The sequence below is a fragment of the Carcharhinus amblyrhynchos genome, chromosome 20 (genome assembly GCF_965287045.1).
Source record: "Carcharhinus amblyrhynchos chromosome 20, sCarAmb.v2.hapA, whole genome shotgun sequence".
Lineage (NCBI taxonomy): Eukaryota > Metazoa > Chordata > Chondrichthyes > Carcharhiniformes > Carcharhinidae > Carcharhinus > Carcharhinus amblyrhynchos.
In genome coordinates this window covers 41487062-41509466 of record NC_137343.1, presented here as the reverse complement: position 1 = coordinate 41509466, position 22405 = coordinate 41487062, and the positions used below count along the sequence as shown (strand labels likewise).

At 44.3% G+C, this 22405-nt stretch overlaps 1 protein-coding gene across 1 annotated transcript in view; it reads right to left on the bottom strand.

Moving 5' to 3' along the window:
* LOC145356192 (solute carrier family 2, facilitated glucose transporter member 11-like) overlaps positions 1-22405 on the bottom strand; it is a 55192-nt gene that overhangs the window by 25370 nt on the left and 7417 nt on the right. Inside the window, exons 4-7 of the mRNA XM_080208803.1 lie at positions 11142-11266; positions 9741-9870; positions 4533-4681; positions 1111-1298 (exon numbers count right to left, since the gene is read on the bottom strand). Coding sequence (XP_080064929.1) covers positions 1111-1298; positions 4533-4681; positions 9741-9870; positions 11142-11266 — 592 coding nt within the window. The remainder of the gene's footprint in view (positions 1-1110; positions 1299-4532; positions 4682-9740; positions 9871-11141; positions 11267-22405) is intronic.

Sequence of the window (22405 nt, the reverse complement as noted above, 5' to 3'; positions counted from 1 at the left end):
TATCTACTCTAACAAATCTTAGTTTCTCTAGCCTCTCCACATTACTGAAAGCCTTCATCCTGATATCATTCTAATAAATATCTTCTGCACCCATCTCCAAGGTCTTGACATCCTTCCTGAAGTGTGGTGCCCAGAATGGGATAACATTGCAGCTAAGGTCTGACTTGTAATTTGCAACACTTCACAATAATTTCCTTGTTTTCACTTTCTATGCCTCTGTTTATAGTGGCTTTTGCTACCAAATAAACCTTCTGGACTTTAACCTGGTGTGGTGAGACTTCTTACTCTGTTTATAAAGTCATGGATCCATTGCGTTTTTTAACATCCTCAACAACTTGGGCCCGCAACCTTCAACGATTTGTGGAAGTGAATCCCGCGATTTTTGCTCCTGCACCTTCTGTAAAATTGCACCCTTTAGTCTGTGTTGCCTCTCCTCATTCTTCGACCACAATGTATTACGAAATACAGCCACAAGGGGGGAGCACAGCACAGGATTGTAAAAATTAAGGCTTAAAAGTGCCTTTAACAACATATTCTAATGAAGGTTTTCACTAGCAGCACTGTGTATGTAAAATCCTGGGCATCACACTGAGAGATGGCATCACCAATGAAACCACTTTGCAATAATTCCCTTGTTTCTGTTTTCTTTATCTTTGTTAATAAAGTCATGAATCCATTATGTTTTTTAATATCCTTAATAACTTGGCCTGCAACTTCCAACGATTTGTGTAAGTGAATACCATGATCTCTGCAACGAAAAGTACTACAGATGCCTGATCAGAGACAGCTATGGGACATGGTAATGGAGAGACGACTGAAGTTAGCAGGACACAGATTCCGCCTCCCAGATTTACACTCCACCAGATTGGCAGCAGAATGGATAGCACCCGGTGGAAGATGACGAGGGGGCCGGCAAAATGCATTTAAGGAGGATCTTCAAGAGCAGGATATCTTCATGAGCTGGAGTGAAAGGAACTGGAATGAACTAGTACTGGTGGGGGAGTCTTACTGCCTATTATCTCATGTGAGACTAGAGGTGCTAAGTCTAAGCAAGGCTTGCATTTTACATTTCTCGGTGTTAAGCGTCCGGTGGACGTCAGTCCTACTTACGGTGTCGTTCCCACACAACTGTATCGCATTGGCCAGCACCAAGGTGATGAGCAGCTGCCACCGGACGGAACGGTCTTGGAATAAGTCCCACAATCTCTTTGCAGTTTGACCTTTGAGCGCCGTTTGTTCCTCCAGCAGCTCATCCATTTCCGTGGTGAGGTCAATATCACTGCGTAATCTCTTCAACGCTGACAAAACAGAAAAGGTGATGCTAATGGAAACCAATCAGAAACATGCACAATTCAATAGATAATTTATAATCTTCTACTCGTCCTTGTTTTCCTGCTGCTAGGGAATTATTTTGTCTCCCAATCCAATTTTTCTCCATGGATAATGTCTTCAATATTTGGATAGAGTATCTCCCACCACTGCCGGGAGAATACAGTACAATCCAGGAAATTACCAGATTTGATATCTAGCCATTGCTGAATTAGAGGATATCAGTAGAGAAGCAATGGTGTTATAGAATTGGTTTGATGCATTTAGATCAAGGGGAGAGAATCAGATAGGCAGTGTTCTAGCTTCTAATTTATGTTAGGAACAAACCTGAATGCACCATTCCATAGAAACCATAGAATCCCTACAGTGAAAATGGAGGCCAGTCAGCCCACTGAGTCTGCACTGACAACAATCCCACCCCATGCCCTATCCCTGTAACCTCACACATTTACCCTGCTAATCCCTCTAACCTATACATTCTGGGACACTATGGGCAATTTAGCATGGCATCAACCTAACACGCAATCTTTGGACTGCGTGAGGAAACCAGAGCACCCGGACAAAACCCATGCCAACACAGGGAGAATATGTAAACTCCACACAGTGATCAAAGCCAGGAATCGAACCCAGGTCCCTGGAGCTGTGAGGCAGCAGTGCTAACTACCATGCCACTGTGCAGTATTCAAGTCAGGAGTCTGATTCATTAATCTGTTTCTTCACCAAATTTACACATTTTAGTCCTGTAATTCTTAAATACTTTTAGGTTAAAAAATATCCATCAATCACAGTTCTGAAATTTTTGATTGATCCACCCCACTCTGGTGGGGTGTAACGCTTGGGGGAGAGAGTTCCAGATTACCTTCAGAGAGCACAGATTTGTCTTTCTCAACATTAAATATATCAGTTATTGAGCGTTTACAACTGTTTGGTGTAGACAATTCTAAAGCTTCACAACAATCTGAATGAAGAACTCATCTCAGTCCTAAATAGTTGATCCTTATTGTGTGACTGTGCCCCGTGTTCTAGATTCCCCAGCCAGGTGAGACAATCTTTCAGTGTCTACCTTGGAGGGTGGAGGGCAGCATGGTGCCACAGTGGTTATAACTGCTGCCTTACTGTGCCAGAGACCCAAGTTCAATTCCCAATTTGGGCCACTGTCTGTGCAGAGTTTGCACATTCTCCCTGTGCCTGCGTGGGTTTCCTCCAGTGCTCCGGTTTCCTCCCACAGTCCAAAAGACGTGCTGGTTCGATGTACTGGCCATGCTAAATTCTCCCCCAGTGTACCCGAACAAGCGCTGGAGTGTGGCGATTTGGAGATTTTCACAGTAACCTCACTGCGGTGTTAATGTAAGCCTATTTGTGACACTAATAAATAAACCTTAACCTATCAAGCTCCTTCAAAATCCAGTATGTTTTGAAGAGATCAGCTCTCATTCTTCTAAAATCCAGACAATATAGGTCCAATTTACTGGTTGCTAAAGCAACCTCAGGCTTTCTATTATTCTTTGTAATATTATAAGTCTCTTCTTTTAATCTAATACTATCCACAAGCTCTCCAGTAGGTTACAGATAGATATTTCTTGATGAGATTTTGTTTTTTCTTGAAATGGATTTTTGTTGAACATTTTGAATCATTTATTTCAATGTTTCCCACTTTTTATATACAGCTATACCTTGTAGTCTATTTACCAAATCAATCTTAGTAAGCTCTCCCTCACGCCTATGCAATTAGCTTTAAGTTTCTTGTTTCCGTCTTTAAGACAGAGATGGATAAGTTCTTGATTAATAAGGGGATCAGGGGTTATGAGGAAAAGACAGGAGAATGGGGATGAGAAAAATATCAGCCATGATTGAATGGCAGAGCAGACCCAATGGACCGAATGGCCTAATTCTGCTCCAACACTTAATGGTTTGGGACTGGAATATTTTGCTTTCAAACTTAACATGAAATTCAGTTGTATTATGATGAGTCATTCCCAAAGGATATTTTAATATAAAAATACTAATCGAACCTGCCTCATTTCACAATCCTAGATCATAAATAGTTACCCACCAGTATTTTCAGCATTTCTGTTTCTAGTTCAGGTTTCCAGAGTTCACATTTTTCTCATTTTCAATTAGCTTTATCCCTGGTTAGTTCCACAATCTATTGCATGGTGGCACAGTAGTTAACACAGCTGCCTCACAGAGCCAGGGACCTGGGTTCGATTCCCGGCTTGGGTCACTGTCTGTTTGGAATTTGCACATTCTCCCCGTGTCTGTGTGGGTTTCCTCCATGTGCTCCGGTTTCCTCTCACAGTCCAAAGACGTGGGGGTTGGGTGGATTGGCCATACTAAATTGCTCCTTAGTGTCAGGGAGATAAGCTAGGGTAATGTAATAGGGATAGGGCCTGGGTGGGATTATGGTCAGTACAGCCTCCTTCTGTACTGTAGGATTCTATGATTCTATGACACTGTTGCAAAGGCATTCAAAAAATTCATCTTGTCCAGTGTCTATGAAGATTAAATATCCCTATGATTATGACATTGCCTACGTTACAACATCCAGTTAGCTTTTGTTTAACGCACTAACGGTATAATTACTTTTCAGAGGCCTATAATCTACTCTCAGCAATGCTTTCTGATCCTTGTTATTTCCAATCTCCACTCATTCTGATTCTGCTTCCCAATCCTCTGAGCCAAGATCCTCTCTCACTAATGTCCTTATGTCATCCTTTATTATCAGGGTTACTGGTCCTCTTCCAATCTGCCTGTCTTTTTGAAATGTTATGTACCCTGGAATATTTATTTTCCAACCTTGGTCACCTTGTAACAAAGGTAATGATGATTAGAGCTAAACAATTTATCTCTATTTGTGCCATTAGTTCATCTATCTTATCCACATCTGGATGTCAGATGAGACTGAGATTACATAGCAGTTACCCAGTTTATAGTAAAATAACTGCACATACTCATTGGCAAGGTGCATATGTGAAGAACGTTACTTGTGTGGGATGTCAGAGGGCTGCACGCCATTCTGGACCCATCTACCAGAAAGAGAACACTTTTAATAGTTGAGCAAAGAAAATGGAAATAATCTTGTGTTTTAATATAGCCCAAGACCTACCTCTGTACCCCACTTGGGTAATCTCTAATCCAGCTATCTCCATGAGCTGTGAGCCAATGTGCAAAAATATTTCTCCTCTCCTCTTTGAACCACTTACCCTTCATGCACAAGTTCTTGTTCTCCCTGTCAATCAGCAGGTACCTGGGGCTCTCTGGGCACCATGGCAGAGTGATGAGTTGGATTAGAGCTGGCACCACACAGGATGAGAGCAATAGAGGCCATAGTTCTTCTCTGCCCAAAATCTCCCTGCAATTGGTATTACGAAATAGCTTCATTTCCTTATAAATACACCTTAAGTTACCAACACAGTCGACCAACATAGCCATACTATGCACAGAGGATCCACAATGAGCAGCAAATATAGTACAGTCCCTAACATTTGATCACAATTACAGGCTAAGGGAACCCAAAATATCTCTGAATGTGAAGACCTGAAAAGATCCTCTCACTTTCCATCCCTACAACACACTGACCTTTGCTCGTGACCTGATGCAGAGCTATAGTGGCACCAAGCTCTCCTTATACTTACTATTACCATAGAAATCAATAATAAATAGCCTAACTGAAATGTAACAGAAATCACGCAACAGGTGTGAATAAAAAGTATTGAGTTTCAAGTGTTACAGTATGCAACACCTTTAAAATCAAGTCGATGGAATGCAATTGTCAACCACAAATGACAGCTGCTGACACCATAAAACCAGGAATTAATGTGCTTCACTGCACTAATAAGAACATATTAGAATGAGATACAGGTTGTAAAATAAATAGAGAATAATGAATATCCTGACCTGAATTACAACTTGTATGTAGAATATAGAGTACTGGTGACTGTAATATTGAATAGGTAATTAAGAGTGAATTAGGGACTTGGATCTAAACCTATTTCAAATATTTAATAAAGAAAATAAGCCACTGCTGCTTCACAGCTCCAGGGACCTGGGTTGAATTCCTGGCTTGGGTCACTCTGTGTGGAGTTTGCACGTTCTCCCCAGGTCTGCATGAGTTCCCTCCAGGTGCTCCGGTTTCCTCCCACACCCCAAAGTTGTGCGGGATAGGTTGATTGGCCATGGAAAATTGCCCCTTAGTGTCATGCAATGCACAGATTACAGGGATTAGTGGGGTAAATATATGGGGTGACGGGGGATATGCTCTGGGTGAGCTTGTTATCGGTGCAGACTCGATGGGCCAAATGGCCTCCTTCTACACTGTAGGGTTTCTATGATTCTAACTACCCAAGAATGAATCACAGGCTGATCAAAAGGTCAGACAATTCAGACATAAAATAGGTATGTCCAGATCTGCCTGGACCTTTAAACCATGGCTCATGTAACTTCCTTTCTCCATTTGCCCTGAGTTAATGAACATTAACCCCATGTATCTCAGTAAATGCTGGATATTACTGCAGTTCTGTATCAGTTCTCAATCAGAGGTGGATGCATTGTCGAGATGGAACACATGAGGATATTTCAATACCTTCAGTTTCAGAGAAAACTCAGGTTCCTGTAACTAGAATTATTTCAATAATCAAGTATTAATTTGTCTGACATTTAACTAACAATAGCAGTTTACACTTGTATAGCATTTTTAATGTGGCAAAACATTCAAGGTGCTTCACTGGACTATTATCAAACAAAATTTGATACAGAAGAAAGTAAGAAGATATCAGTTGAATAATAGAGTCATAAAGGCCTACAGCACACAAAAAGCCCTTCGCCCATTATGTCTGCACCAGTCAAAAGGAACCACGTAACTATTCTCTAATCCCATTTTCCAGCACTTAGTCCACAGCCTCATGTCTTAGCATCACAAGTGCACATCTAAATATTTCTTCAATGCAATGACAGTCTCTGCCTCCACCACCCTTTCAGGCAGTGAGTTCCAGACTCCCACCACCCTCTGGGTGAAAAAGCTTTTCCTCACATCCCTTCTAAACCTCCTGCCACTAATCTTAAAACTACGCCCTCTGGTTATTGAACCCTCCATCATGGGAAAAAGTTTCTTCCTGTCTATCTACGCACCTCATAGTTTTATATATCGCAATCATGTCCCTCCTCAGTCTCCTCTGCTCCAACAGAAATAACCCCAGTCTTTCCAATCATCGCTTCATAACTAAAACTCTCCAGCCCAGGGACATCCTGGTAAATCTTCTCTGTACCCTTTCCAGTGCTATCACATTCCTCCTATAAAGTGGATTTCAGAACTGCACACTATACTCTAACTGTGGCCTAACCAATGTTTTATACAGTTCTAGCATGACCTACCTGCACTCAAACTTCATGCCTCTGCTAATAAAGGCAAGTATGCCTCATGCCTTCTTAACCACTTTATACACCTGTCCTGCTATCTTTGCAGACTGATGTATACCAGGGTCCCTCTGGTCCTCAGTGCTTCTCAGGGTTCTGCTATTCATCATGTATTTCCTTGTCTTGTTTGTCCTGCCCGAGTGCACCAACTCACATTAATCCAGACTGAAGGCTTGCAGAAAACAGAGTGCAAAAGCTTCTATAGATATGTGAAGAGAAAAAGACTGGTGAAGGCAAATATAGGTCCCTCACAGTTAGTAATCAGGTGAATTTGTAAAGGGCAACAAAAAGATGGCAGACCAGCTGAACAAATACTTTGGATCTGTCTTCAATAAGGAGGACACCAATAACCTTCCAGAAATACTAGGGGACAGAGAATCCAGCATGAAGGAGGAACTAAAAGAAATTCTTATTCGTCAGGAAATTGCATTGGGGAAATTGTTGGGATTAAACCCGAGAAGTCCCCAAGGTCCTGATACTCTGCATCCCAGAGTACTCAAGGAAGTGGCCCTAGAAATAGTGGATGCATTGGCAATCATTTTCTAGAATTCTACAGTCTCTGGAAGAGTTCCAGTGACTTGGAGGTAGCTAATGTAACCCCACTTTTTATAAAAGGAGGGAGAGCGAAAATCGGGAATCATAGACAGGTTAGCCTGACATCGGTGGTGGAGAAAATGCTAGAGTCAATTATTAAGATGTAATAACTGAGCATTTGGAACGCAGTGACAGGATTGGTCCAAGTCAGCAGGAATTCACTAAAGAGAAATAATGCTTGATAAATCTGAAATTTTTTGAGGATGTAACCAGTAGAGTGGATGAGCAAGAACCAGTGGATGATGTGTATCTGGACTTTCAAAAGACTTTTGACAAGGTCCCACACAAGAGATTAGTGAGCAAAATTAAAGCTCATGATATTGGAGGTAATGTATATACGTGGACAGAAAACTGTTGGCAGACAGGAAGCAGAGAGTTGGAACAAACAGGTCCTTTTCAGAGTGGTAGGCAGTGACTAGTGGGTACTGCAGGGTTCAGTGATGGGACCCCAGCTATTCACAATGTACATTAGTGATTTGGACAATGGAACTGAATGTAATATCTCCAAATTGCAGACAACACTAAGCTGGATGGTAGTGTGTGCTGTGAGGAGGATGCTAAGAGACTGCAAGGTGACTTGGGCAGGCTGGCTGAGTGGGCAACTACAATATAATGTGGATGAACGTGAGGTCATCCAGTTTGGTGGCAAAAACAGGAAGGAAGATTATTATCTGAATGGTGGCAGTCTAGGAAAGTGGAAGTACAATGTAACCTGAGTGTCACTGTGGAACAGTCACTGAACATAAGAACATAAGAAATAGGAGCAGGAGTAGGCCATCTAGCCCCTCGAGCCTGCCCCACCATTCAATAAGATCATGGCTGATCTGACAGTGGTTCAGTTCCACTTACCCGCCTGCTCCCCATAACCCTTAATTCCTTTATTGGTCAAAAATCTATCTATCTGTGACTTAAACACATTTAACGAGGTAGCCTCCACTGCTTCAACGGGCAGAGAATTCCAAAGATCACTACCCTCTGGGAGAAGTAGTTCCTCCTCAACTCTGTTCTAAATTGACTCCCCCTTATTTTGGGGCTGTGCCCTCTAGTTCTTGTTTCCATTCTAAGTGGAAATAATCTCTCTGCTTCTACCCTGTCTAGCCCCTTCATTATCTTATATGTCTGTATAAGATCTCCCCTCAGCCTTCTAAACTCCAACGAGTACAGGCCCAGTCTACTCAATCTCTCCTCATAAGCTAACCCCCTCATCTCTGGAATCAACGTGGTGAACCTTCTCTGCACTCCCTCCAAAGCTAACGTATCCTTTCTCAAATAAGGGGACCAAAATTGCACACAACACTGTCGGTGCAGCCTCACCAGTACCTTGTGCACTTGCAGCAAAACCTCCCTGCTTTTATACTCCAAGGTTGGCATGCAGGTACAGCATGCAGTGAAGAAAGCATGCTTGTCTTCATAGCAAGAAGATTTGAGTACAGGAGTAAAGACGTTTTGCTGCAGTTATACAGGACTTTGGTGAGGCCATACCTTGAGTATTGTGTGCAGTTTTGGTCTCCTACTCTGAGGAAGGACATTCTTGCTATTGAGAGAGTCCAGCGACTGACATGTGAAGAAAGACTGGATCAATTGGGCTTGTACTCCCTGAATTTAGAAGAATGAGAGGGCATCTCATAGAAACATATAAAATCCTGATGGCACAGGACAGACTAAATGTGGGAAGAATGTTCCCAATATTGGGAAGTCCAGAACTAGGGGTCACAGTCTAAGAATAAGGGGTAAGCCACTCAGGACTGAGAGTTGTGAACCTGTGGAATTCTCTACCACAGAGAGCTGTTGGGGCCACTTTGTTAAACATGTTCAAGAGCTGGATGTGACCTTTGTGGTTAAAGGAATCAAGGGGTACAGACAGAAAGCAGGAGTGGGATACTGAGAGTGCATGATCCGCCATGATCATATTGAATGGTGGTGCAGGCTTGAAGGGCTGAATGGCCTACTCCTACACCTATTTTCTATGTTTCTATGATCAGCCCATCTATTATCCTTCTGAAATCTAAGGATATCTTCCTCACAATTTACCGCCCCACTAATTTTCACATCATCCACGAACTTACTGATCAATCCACCTATATTCAAGTCTAAATCATTAATTATATATATCACAAACAGCAAGTGACCAAATACTGAAAGCTTGGGTCAGATTGGTAGGTTATAAGCAGTGCTTGAATGTAGAAGAGAATTAGAGAGGTTTCAGGAGCAAATTCAAGAACTTACAGCCTTGTAAAATGAGTAACTCCAGTTCTCAGTGCTGAGTCCTCAGGTATAACTTTCCATTCTCATTGCATTGTAAACATTCGTCTTTATTCATATCATGCCACAAAAGACATAGCTGCGCCAAAGAATTAATCTCCAGAATGCACAGATATCATAAATGAGGAAAAGGCTAGACTTACTTAATTCCAATAGTCTGTCCCAGCACTATTCCAGCTGCAGTGAATGGAGCAAATGCTAAGGCCACCATGCCCCGGATTTCCTTTGGTGCACTCTCACCGAGATACATGGGGTTAATGTTCATTCCCACACCTCAGAGCAAATAGAGAAAGGAATTTGCATGAGCCAACATCAAAGGGCTGGTTAGAATGGCAACAATGGACCGCAGCAGATCAAAATGGTGGCTCACTACCACCTTCTCAAGGGTGATTAGGGATGAGTAGCAAGAGCTGGCCTTGCTAGTGATGCTCACCATCCATGAGAAACAATTGTAAAATGTGGATGCTCTTATCCACTATTGTTTACAACATTGCACTGATGAATTCAGCCTACAAACCCAGTCTTAAGGTTTATAGCTTGGGCAACAGCTTGTATTAAATGACTGCATTTATTTTTTGCTCCTTCTTTTCCCACAGCTCTCCAAAACTACTGACTTTTACATGTTTTACATGCTGCTCACTCTACGTGTGAGAGAGTTTGGATGATGCATTTCAACAGAGGGGAGGGAAAAGAGATCACAGCCTCATCAATTCTGCTCTCAGCTGACGACCAGACACAAGTCATTTTTCAGCAGGGTCAAGAGGACTGTGATCAGGGTTTCGTTCCCTTCCCACCTAGAACACAATGCTCCAAACTGATGATTACCAAAAGCTGGTGTCTATCAAACCAAATTCTGCATGTGATAGTTTTGTTGTTCATAGAATCATAGAATCTACGGCACGGAGACAGGCCCTTCAGTCCAAACTGGTCCATGCTGACCAGTAAGTCCATCTAAGCTAACCCCACTTGCCTGAAGTTGGCCCATATCCCTCTAAACCTTTCTTATCCATGTATCTGTCCAAATGCCTTTTAAATGTTGTCAATGTCCCTGCCTTAACTTCCTCAGGCAGCTTATTCCATATAGTGTAAAAAAGTTGCTCCTCAGGTTCCCATTAATTCTTTCTCCTCTTACCTTGAACCTATGCCCTCTAGTTCTCGATTCCCCAACCCTGGGAAAAAGACTGACTGCATTCATTGCGAAGGCTATCGAGGCAGTGTACTGTCCCACAGCTGACTAGTAGAGGGCAAAGCCTCGCCGTTACCAAGAGGGAGTAGGTTAACAGCCATAATTCTGAATTGAATGGAGTGCAAAATGTTTAATCAGCTGGACAAGTATTTCCCAAAGTCTGAGCAAATTAAAAAAGGAATGCAAATTAAAAAAAAAACCCCAAAACTTCAACACTGAACTGTAAATTTAAATTACTTCTAAGATAACAATGCCCTTGGAGCAATACCTATCTCCATCCCATCCACAGAGATCAATGGCTACTCCTTTACATGACAAGATGTGCTAATGAAATCTTAAATTTTAGACAAAAGATTACCTGCATTTACTCCAGTAAAGAATCTCCCGATTAAAATCATTTCAAAGGATTTGGCTGTTCTGCTTAGCCCCATTAACAAAGCACCAATGAGTATGAAAACATTGTTTCGTAGCAGCAAATTTCTCCTGAGAATAAAAGGTAATGAAAGTCAATCAGCAAAATGTGATGGAGGTGTCTCCATATTATGGTAATCACAAGGATAGCAAGCTCCACTCAGCAATTTAGCGTCATGCCCCAATTTTAACATTTATTTCAATTAAACTGAGCCCTGCAGAGGGGCATTTACATCAATCCTCTCATTCACTATCAGTGTGGTATTGAGGAAGCTTCCCCAAGCCCAATATGCAAACTGAGCTGATCAAAGTGGCTACACACTCTGGCGAGGATTCTGTCGGGGGTGGAGAAATGGCAGGGAATCCCCATCACTTCCGTAGGGGAGGTCTGATGAAACCATGCACCCTTCAGGCATATAATTGGCCACCGTTGGTTCTTAACAAATGAAGTACCCAGCAGTTGCTGGCAGATCTCAGCCAATGTGAAGCTGGGAGCTCTGCATGCTGCCAGCATCACTGGGAGCAATGGCAGTTGGAGGCAATGTATCTACCAGAAGCGCAGTCATCATGGGACCCCAGACCAAAGGTGAATGAAGACAGGACGAGAATCATGGGATGTGGATTGCGGGGTGACGGTCTCAGGGAATGGGGTGGTCAGAGGCAAGGGAAGCAGCAGACTTTCAGCACCTTCTCACTTTCCCAATGATGGGTTCCTCCGATCATGCCTGACAAAGAGGGCCAACCTCTAGAGGCTGCTGGCAAACCCGACAGGTTCTGCTAGGTGGCCTTCCGAAGGCATGGGCAAAGTGTACATTAAATCCAGCTCACTGAGTCAGAAAGTTGTGGATTCAAATCCCACTCCAGGATTTGAATATAAAATATAGGCTGACACCTCCAATGCAGTATTGAGGGTGAGCTGCACTGTCAGAGAAACCATCTTTTGGATGTGATATTAAACTGAGACCCTGTCTGCCTTCTCAGCTGAATGTAAAATATCTCCATGACACTATTTGAAGAAGAGTAAGGGAGTGTGTCTCACACCCTCCCCCCTGCCCACGCCGCTGACCAACACTGAGAAATAAACATCATTTTGTTTTGCCATCTACAGTAAATTTCACTGCTTGTTTTAAGTTCTGTAGGGTTAAGTCCTGCCCATTTTCAACTCATTCGCTAACACAGTGGTTATCAAGAGGCAAGTGTGATGAAATTTAAATAAAAAGGTACTTCATTGGCTGTAGAGCAGTTCGGGATGTTGTGAAATCATGAAAGATGTTAAGTAATGCAAGTCTTCCCTCTGTGAGATGGTCCCTGGGCTAGGCAGAAAAGAACGAACAGCTAGTGTTCCCAATGGTGATCATTATCTGCTAGAACGTATGCACTCTGCAATTAAAATGTTTGCTGATTTGGTGTATAGCTCACAGGTAAGGAATGGTCACTTTGGTAAGGTACCAAAGGGTAACTGGTACCTGTGGAATCATGCCTTTCAATATTGTATTCTCTTACAAAGGACAGCAAGCCTCACACTTGCCTCCAGATACCTTCAGTTGACCTTTCTGTAGGACAGGGAGAAGAAGAAAGAGGACTAGTCCCAGCCCATCTTTCTAAAGACAGTAAGATCTTCTCACCGCTCCCCCCCCCCACCACCCCGCACCTTTGTCCAAGTAGGCAAAAGCAGACTGTGAAACAGCAACAGGGAAGAGGAAATAAAACAACTAATAGGAAGCATGCAGAAAAAAAACTTGGAAAAAAAATAATAATATCAGTTTAAAACAATTGTCTCTTAACTTTGAATAAATTATTGCCTTGATATATTGTAGTCACAGACTGCAATATCATGCGGGACTGCAAAGATATCAGAGTAAAAAGCCTCACAACACCAGGTTAAAATCCAACCAGTTTATTTGGTAGCAAAAGCCACTAGCTTTCGGAATGCTGCTCTTTCAGTGCTCTACACTTCTATACTCCACTCTACACTTTCGGAGCAGTGCTCCGAAAGCTAGTGGCTTTTGCTACCAAATAAACCGGTTGGACTTTGACCTGGTGTTGTGAGACTTCTTACTGTGTTTACTCCAGTCCAACGCCGGCATCTCCACATCAAAAATATCAGAGGCCAGGGCAGTAAAGGCAAGAGTGATTTATATAAATTATCTGGGCAATGAATGTGTGGCTCTGCCTTTGAACTACATAGCTTTTTTCCTGTAATTGCAAGTCTGAATTATAAATATTTAGAACTGTCTTAATCTTCTGAAATGATGTAGTAATTGGTACAAATTACAACACACAGACTCATCTCCAAACGATTTCTACAGGACTAGGACAAAGAGAAGGAAGGGGAACATTATTGTTCTCCGGAGCAGTGTATCTGGTGGCTTTGGTGAGTATTGAATTTACTTGGAATCACTTTCTGACTGCACTTCCGGTTCGCGGGGTTTCTGTGTGTGTATTTTACTTCCATACCGGAAGTTAGGCGAGGGGATAGTCGGGAAGGGGGAGCGGGGGGTATAAAAAGAAGGTAGTGATAGACAGCGGGCAGCGGAGTGAGTGGGGAGCTGAGTGAGAGTTATAAGGGCTTTGGCTCACTGGGCTTAGGCGAGAGCAGGCTTAGAGAAGGTGAGTTGCAGTTTCTATGTTTCCTGGGTTGCGTTTCGACACACACAAACCCAAGGGAGGTTGGGACATGGCAGGGGCTATGGGGAGGAACATAAGCTGTGTTAGGTGCCACATGTGGGAGTTCTTGGAGGCATCGCGTCTCCCGAGGGTCCACATCTGTGTTAAGTGTTTAGAGTTGCAGCGGTTAAGGGCCCGGGTCAGGCAACTAGAGGGGCATTTAGAGGATGCGTTTCTGGTCAGGAAAAATGAAGAGTTAATGGCTAGGAACCATGAGCAAGAGGAGGTCCCAGGGGCTGAGGAGCAGGCTGGATGGACAACTGTCAAGAGGAAGAAGAAGAATAGTCCTGGGCCTCAGACCTCCCCAGTGGCTCCCCAAGGTTCATCGACAGGGACACAAAAGGATAGTCAGGTGGGCCAGAATGACTCAGAGGGACAGAAGGGGGCTGGCAATGTGATAGTGGTAGGGGATGGGAAGGTCAAAGGAATCGACAGGAGGTTCTGTGGGCAGAGGCACGCCTCCAGGGTAGTGGTCTGCTCCCTGGAGCAGGGGTACAGGACATAACAGAAAGGATAGAGGGAATTTTGAAAGGGGAGGGGACCCAAAGATGTGCTCTTAGGCTGATTGGTGTACCAAATTGACACTATTCTCCCCTGAATCTGGCTACATTAGGGGTTCCACTCACATACACACAGGGCGGGGTGGGTGTGGGAAGATGCGGCGGCGCGGGCTCGTTGGGCCGAAGGGCCTGTTTCCCGTGCTGGGATGTTCTTTGTTCTTTGTTATCACCCCCCATCTAAGGGAGTTAGATCGTCTCTCTCTCATTTCTGTAGTATTCCAAACAAATCTGAGTCCCATTCTACCTTTAAATTTTAAGTGTTTGGGGAAATCTAGACTTCCGAATTCTCATGGCAGTAAATATCATGACGTACTTGTCAGCATTTACCAAGTAAATTTGCAAAGCCTTCACAAGCAAATAATTCTAATCCCATTTTCATTCAATGGCATACCCAATCTAATCTTGACTGTTGACATAGTTTCTGCCTTAATCACTAACCCTGACTGAATTCCACAGCATTCTCAACTCACGGTAAAGAGACCTCCCCTGCCCTCTGCTCCAAATCTCTTACATTTAACTGTCTACCTACTGGCCCTCATTTTAACCCCTCAACTCTCTGAAATTGTATATTCACAAGATACTGCTCATGATTTCCAAATTCATTTCGCTCTGAAACTTGGAACCAAAAGCAAAAACCTTCCATCCCATTTATCTCAACTAACTTTAAATGGAGAGAGTCAGGATAGAACTCAGGCCATCGTTGGTACTAAGTAATCAACATAAAGGTACCAAAACATTAGGAAAAAAATAATAGAAGCCACTGTAGAGAGAACAATAAGATTAAGGTTTTAAGTTTCCAAACTGGAAAATGTTAAAGGTGAACAGCATTTGTATAGGAATTGAACAATAAGGGGACCTGAAAACACATTGGTGAACAGGGCACGATTTCAAAATTTGTGGATGATACAAAACTTGGAAGCATTGTAAACTGTGGGGAGAGAAGTGTAGAGCTTCAAAAGGACACAGACAAGTTGGTGGAATGGGCGGATAGATGGCAGATGAAGATCAATGTGCGGATATGCAAAATGATTCATTGTGCTTGGAAGAACATGGAGAAACAATATGAAATAAAAGAAAGAAAGAGGATGCAGGAGCCGACAGATCTGGGTGTATCTGTGCATAAGTCATTGAAGGTGGCAGCACAAATTGAAACTGCGGCTAATAAAAAATACTGTATCTAGGCTTTATTAATAGGGATATGGAGTGTAAGAGCAAGGAGATTACATTGAACTTGCACAGGATATTGGTTCGATCTCAGCTGGAGGATTGCATTAAGTTCTGGGTACCGCAGTTTAGGAAAGATGTGAATGCATTGGAGAGTCTGCAGAAAAGATTCTCGAGAATGGTTTCAAGAATGAGGAACTTCAATTATGAAGATGAATTGGTGAAGTTAAGAAAAAACAAAGCTGAGAGGAAATTTGATAGAATTCAAATGACGCTGGAGAAAGTAGATAGGGAGGAATTATTCCCCACTTCTGAAAAGATCAAGAATAAGATAATGAATAAAATAATGAATAAAATAATGAGTGGCTAGAAGTCAACATCTTTTCCCAAAGGTAGGGGTGTCTAAAACTAGAGGGCATAGGTTTAAGGTGAGAGGGGAGAGATACAAAAGGGTCCAGAGGGGCAATTTTTTCACACACAGGGTGGTGAACGTCCAGAATGAGCTGCCAGAGGTAGCAGTAGAGGTGGGTACAATTTTATCTTTTAAAAAGCACTTAGACAGTTACATGGGTAAGATGGGTATAGAGGGATATGGGCCAAATGTGGGCAATTGGGACTAGCTTAGTGGTTAAAACAAAAGGGGTGGCATGGAAAGTTGGGTCAAAGAGCCTGTTTCCATTGTAAACCTCCATGACTCTATGGGAGAGAACAGATTTAAAGCAATTGGCAAAAGGAGCAAGAAGGTAACAAGAGGTTAGGGTCTGGGCCTGAGAACATGGTGGAGGCAGGTTCAATCGAAGCTTTCAAAAGTGAATTGGGTGGTTATCTGAAAAGGAAGAATGTGCAAGGATTTGGGGAAAAGTTGGGAGGACAGCACTAATGAATTGTTCATTTGTGGAGTTGTTGTGGACGCAACTGGCCAAATGGGCTCCTTCTGTGCTGTAACAATTCCGTGATTCTATGACACAAACTTACACAAACATGAAAAAGCTACAGAACGACACTGAAGTGCTTAAATGCAAACGGAAGATAGCTAAATCCAAAAGTGATATAAACTTGAGGAAGCATAATGAGAGCTATTAAAAAAGTTAAAATACAAACGACACAGAGAATGATTTAAAGAGGCAGAAGGTAGTAGGTGAAAGTAAAGCAGGAAGAATTAGCAAGCTCCAGTAGCTCAGGACCCTGAATAAGGAAAAGAAACAGGTTGCCAGCACAATGCATACTGCAATGGAGTTCTAGTGGGCTATTTTCACACCAAGAACAAACTTGCTCCTTGCCACCATCCCCAGAAATGCTAGCAACTATTCCTAAGAACTAAAACTGAAGCAGCAGTGCCATGGGAACATTACTGTTCCTTCACCGGTGCTGGGGCAAAATCATTCAAGACTAGTGTCACATGAACTGCAGTGAATTAAGAGGCAGTTCTCCACCGCCTTCTCAAAGTTAATTTGGCATGGGCAATGAATGCTGGCCCATCCCATTTAAAACCTCTCAGCAAAAAAAATCCCAGTGAGAAAGAAAGACTCTAGGAAAAGGATGCAATATCTGGGGTTTAAAACATGAAATTAGGCAGCATCAAACTGAAAGAAAACACTGCATAAATCTGTGAATGTCGGACGATTGGGAAAACTTTGAGAACCAGCAAAGAATGGCCAAAAGTAATAAAAGGGGAGAAATTAGAGTGTATGAAAAAGCTAGCTAGAAATATAAAACAGGTAGTAAGAGACTCCACAAGAATTAAAAACCGGAAAAGCGTAACTAAAGTGAGTGTTGATTCTCTGAAGAGCGAGTCTGGGGAACTATTAATGGAAAACAAAGAAATGGTGAAAACACTGAACAGATATTTTGGCCAGGGTTTGCATTCTCGAGGCTGAAAGAAGGAGTTAGGAAAACTCCCAGCTCAGTCTGCCCGTCTCTACAGAAAGTGCCCACAAGGTCGGGATTTTCACTGCGGAGGGGTTGGGGTGGGTGCAGGCTCCAGTCAAGACTAGGAAGGAGTTCACAGGCAGCCACAGGGCCTGCCAGGTGCAGAGGTGGCTGGATCACCTCACTACTGGGGACTTCGTTCCAATTCAACTAAAAAAAAAATGGCCTTCCAGTCCTTGCCCGTCACCCCCACACAAGCCCTATCCATGCCATCTTATGGCGCCACTCACCTCATGACCATTAATGCCCACCTTCCCTCCCCATATCAAGATATGGTCCCCATGCAGCCTCTATGGTCACTATGCTCCCCCCCCACCGATGCCGAGGTATGCCCCATAAACAATCTCGTTGGCCCTCTCGGCCCTCCCCCCCCCATGCCAAAAATTCCCTTCTAACAGCCTAATGGATTTCCGAGCTCACAGGCATGCCTCATAAAGGTCGGGAGCCCAGACAGCCATTATATAAGCCCCAGAGAAAACATTCCTTGATTGACAGCTTTATCTGTCGATTCTATTTACACAAGATAAGAAGGTTTCAAGTGTTTGCAGTTCCAGCTGTTGAAACCTTAAAGGGTTTGGGTGATTGATACCTTTATTGGGCTACAGTTTTTCAAGAAATTGGAAACTTATCAGTGAATTACTTTTTTTTAAAGCTTCTTTAACATATCCTACTATATGGTTCTATACAGTGCATAGTGGGTGAAAGGACATGGAAACGTCATCGCCTGTCCTGAGAGTCCAAAGTGGTGGTGGCGGAGGAGAAGCGGGGGGAGGGAGGAGAAGCGGAGGGGGGGAGGAGAAGCAGGGGAGGGAGAAGAAGCAGGGGAGGGAGAAGAAGCAGGGGAGGGAGAAGAAGCAGGGGAGGGAGGAGAAGCAGGGGGGGAGGAGAAGCAGGGGGGGGAGGAGAAGCAGGGGGGGAGGAGAAGCAGGGGGGGGAGGAGAAGCGGGGGGGGAGGAGAAGCGAGGGGGGAGGAGAAGCGGGGGAGGGAGGAGAAGCGGGGGGGAGGAGAAGCGGGGGGGAGGAGAAGCGGGGGGGAGGAGAAGTGGGGGGGAGGAGAAGCGGGGGGGGAGGAGAAGCGGGGGGGGGAGGAGAAGCGGGGGGGAGGAGAAGCGGGGGGGGGAAGGAGAAGCGGGGGGGAGGAGAAGCGGGGGGGAGGAGAAGCGGGGGGGAGGAGAAGTGGGGGGGAGGAGAAGTGGGGGGGAGGAGAAGCGGGGGGGGGAGGAGAAGCGGGGGGGGAGGAGAAGCGGGGGGGAGGAGAAGTGGGGGGGAGGAGAAGCGGGGGGGAGGAGAAGCGGGGGGGAGGAGAAGCGGGGGGAGGAGAAGCGGGGGGGAGGAGAAGCGGGGGGGAGGAGAAGCGGGGGGGAGGAGAAGCGGGGGGGAGGAGAAGCGGGGGGGAGGAGAAGCGGGGGGGAGGAGAAGCGGGGGGGGAGGAGAAGCGGGGGGGGAGGAGAAGCAGGGGGGGAGGAGAAGCGAGGGGGGAGGAGAAGCGGGGGGGAGGAGAAGCGGGGGGGAGGAGAAGCAGAAGGGGAGGAGAAGCGGGGGGGAGGAGAAGCGGGGGGGAGGAGAAGCGGGGGGGAGGAGAAGCAGGGGAGGGAGGAGAAGCAGGGGGGGAGGAGAAGCGAGGGGGGAGGAGAAGCAGAAGGGGAGGAGAAGCGGGGGGGAGGAGAAGCAGGGGAGGGAGGAGAAGCGGGGGGGGAGGAGAAGCAGGGGGGGAGGAGAAGCGAGGGGGGAGGAGAAGCAGAAGGGGAGGAGAAGCGGGGGGGAGGAGAAGCGGGGGGAGGAGAAGCGGGGGGAGGAGAAGCGGGGGGGAGGAGAAGCGGGGGGGGAGGAGAAGCAGAAGGGGAGGAGAAGCGGGGGGGAGGAGAAGCGGGGGGAGGAGAAGCGGGGGGGAGGAGAAGCGGGGGGGAGGAGAAGCGGGGGGGGAGGAGAAGCGGGGGGGGGAGGAGAAGCGGGGGGGAGGAGAAGCGGGGGGAGGAGAAGGACATGCCTTAGCTTGAGCAGCATGAGTAGAACCTTTTGAATTCAAATTTGCTTATGAAATTAGAGAGTTTGGCTCATGGTAGCTTGAGATGCAGTATAGCACACCAGGCGGGCAGGGTGTGGACTTTTGTCCTGAATCATAGAAACAAAGAAAACAAAAGCAGAAGTAGGCTATTCGGTCCTTCGAGTCTGCTCCCCCATTCATTTTGATCATCGCGGATCATCAAATTCAATACCCTGATCCCGCTTTCCCCTCCATATCCCCTGATCCCTTTAGCCCCAAGAGCTATATCTAATTTCTTCTTGAAATCACACAATGTTTTGGCCTCAACTACTTCCTGTGAATTCCACACATTCACTACTCTCTGAGTGAAGAAATTTCTCCTCAGCTCAGTCCTAAAAGCCTACATTCTTAAAAAGCACACCCAAAAATAGGAAACCGCTGAGAACAGAGTCAGGAAAGCCGGGATTGGGCTGCAGTCAGCATTTCTAAAGGGTTCCAAAGACATGTCAACTCAGTGAAAGTCTAGATCTTTGCGTCAGTCTTCACTAGAAAACTTCCGAAAAATACTTGAAAATCGAGAAATGAAAGGAAGGGAGGAATTTAAAATAATCACAATCACTAAGGAAAAGGAATCAGAAAAATCATTAGGCCTAAAGGCTAGGACCCGATTGCCTGCATTCTCTGGTCTTAAAAGAAATGGCTACAAAAAAAGTAGAAGTTTTAGTTATAATCTTCCAAATTCCTTAGATTCCAGAAGGGTCTCAGGGGATTTGAAAAAATTTAATGTGACACTTCTATTGAAGAAAGCTAAAGTACGTCCACTCAAGCTAAGGCATGTCCCCCACGCACCCCCCTTTGGACCTTCATGTCTCTGAGGACAACCCATGACATTTCCATGTTCTTTCACCCACTATACACTGTACAGAATCAATGTAGCCTGTAGTAGGATATGTTAAACAAGCTTTAAAAAAAGTCATTCACTAATAAGTTTCCACTTTCTTGAAGAAAACTTTCTTTTAAGTGTAGCCGAATAAAGGTCTCAATCACCCAAAGCCTTTAAGGTTTCAACAGCTGAAACTGCAAATACCTGAAACTGCCTTATCTTGTGTAAATAGATGGAATAGACAGCCAAAGCTGTCAATCAAGAACTGTTTTCTCTGAGGTTCAAATGTTTTAGAACTTTAAGGGCTGTTTGGGCTCCCAACATTTATGACACATGTCTGTGAACCCAGAAATCCATTAGGCTGTTAAAACACCTGAACCCTGTGGAAAACGTAATTTTTGGCACTGGGCAGAGGTGGCGGGGGGAGGGTAGTGTGTGGGGGGGACTGAGAGGGTCAAAGGGGTTGTTTCCGGGGCATACCTCATCATGGAGTGGGGGAGTGGAGCATGAGTGACTAAAGGGGTTGGATGGGGGCTATATCTTGATATGGGGGAGTGGAAATAGATAGGGGGGATAGTTAGCCTAACATCTCTCGTAGGGAAATTGATAGAATCCGTTATTAAGGAGTTTATAGCAGGATACTTAGAAAATCATGCAGGGATCAGGCAAAGTCAACATAGTTGTGTGAAAGGAATCAGAAGAAGCAGCAAGCAGGATAAAAGGGAACTTGGAGATGTGGTATATTTCGATTTCCAGAAGGCATCTGCTAAGGTGCCACCTCAAAGATTATTAAGCAAGTTATGAACGCATGGCATTGGGGATGACATATTTGCACGAATAAAGGCTTGGTTAGCTAACAGCATGTAAGGAGTGAGATAAATTTTTGCATTGGCAAGCAGTAACTAGTGGAGTACCATGGGGATTAGTGTTGGGGCCTCAATTATATACAAATCTATATCAATGACTTAGATAAAGAGACTGAAAGTATGGTAGCTAAATATGTTGATGACACCAAGAGAGGTATAAGAGTAAATTGTCAATAGGAGGAAAGAGTCTACAAAGAGATATGGAGAGGTTAAGGGAACGGGCAAAAGATTTTGATGGAGATTGATGTGGGAAAATGTGAACTTGTCCACTTTGGCAGGAAAAACAGCAAAGCAGAGAATTATTTAAACAGCGAGAGATTGCAAGACTCAGTGGTACAGAGCAATCTGGGTGTCCTGGTACCTGAATCACAAAAATTTAGTATGCATGCACAGAAAGTAATTAAGAAGATAATGGAATGTTGGCATTTTTTGCAAGGGGGAAAAATATAAGGGAATCTTTGCCACAGTTGTGCAGGGTATTGCATTTGGAGAACTGTGTACAGTTTTGGACCCCTTATTTGAAGCAGTTCAGAGAAGGCTCACTCCACTCATTCCTGGAATGAAGCGCTGATCTTATAAAGAAAGGCTGTACAGGTGGGGTTGATACCCACTGGAGTTTAGAAGAACGAGAAGTGATCTTATTGAAACATATAAGCTTCTAAGGTAAGGTAGGTACTGGCTGGATACAAGGCAGACGTTTCCTCTTGTAGGAGAGACTAGAATTACAAGACACGGTTTGAAAACAAAGTATCTCCCTTTTAAGACAGAGATGAGGAATTATTTTGCTCTCGGGGGTTGTTAATGTATGGAATGTTCTTCCCTGGTAAGCTATGGATTCTGGGTTTTTGAGGCTGAGTTGGACAAATTTTTGATAGACCAGGGGGTTCAAGAATCATTGGGGGGGGCAGACAGGGAAGTGGAGTTGAGACGACAATCAGGTTAGCTCTGATCTTACTAAAATTTATTAGTCACAAGTAGGCTTATATTCACACTGCAATGAAGTTACTGTGAAAATCCCCTATTGAATGGTGAAGCAGTCTCAAAAGGCCAAAAATCCTACTCCTGCTCCTAAGAACCATATGCCCAGGTCCTATGTTCCCAGGGACAACTTTTAAAATATATCCCATTTTCTACTCGAGTTATTCATAGGTTTCTACT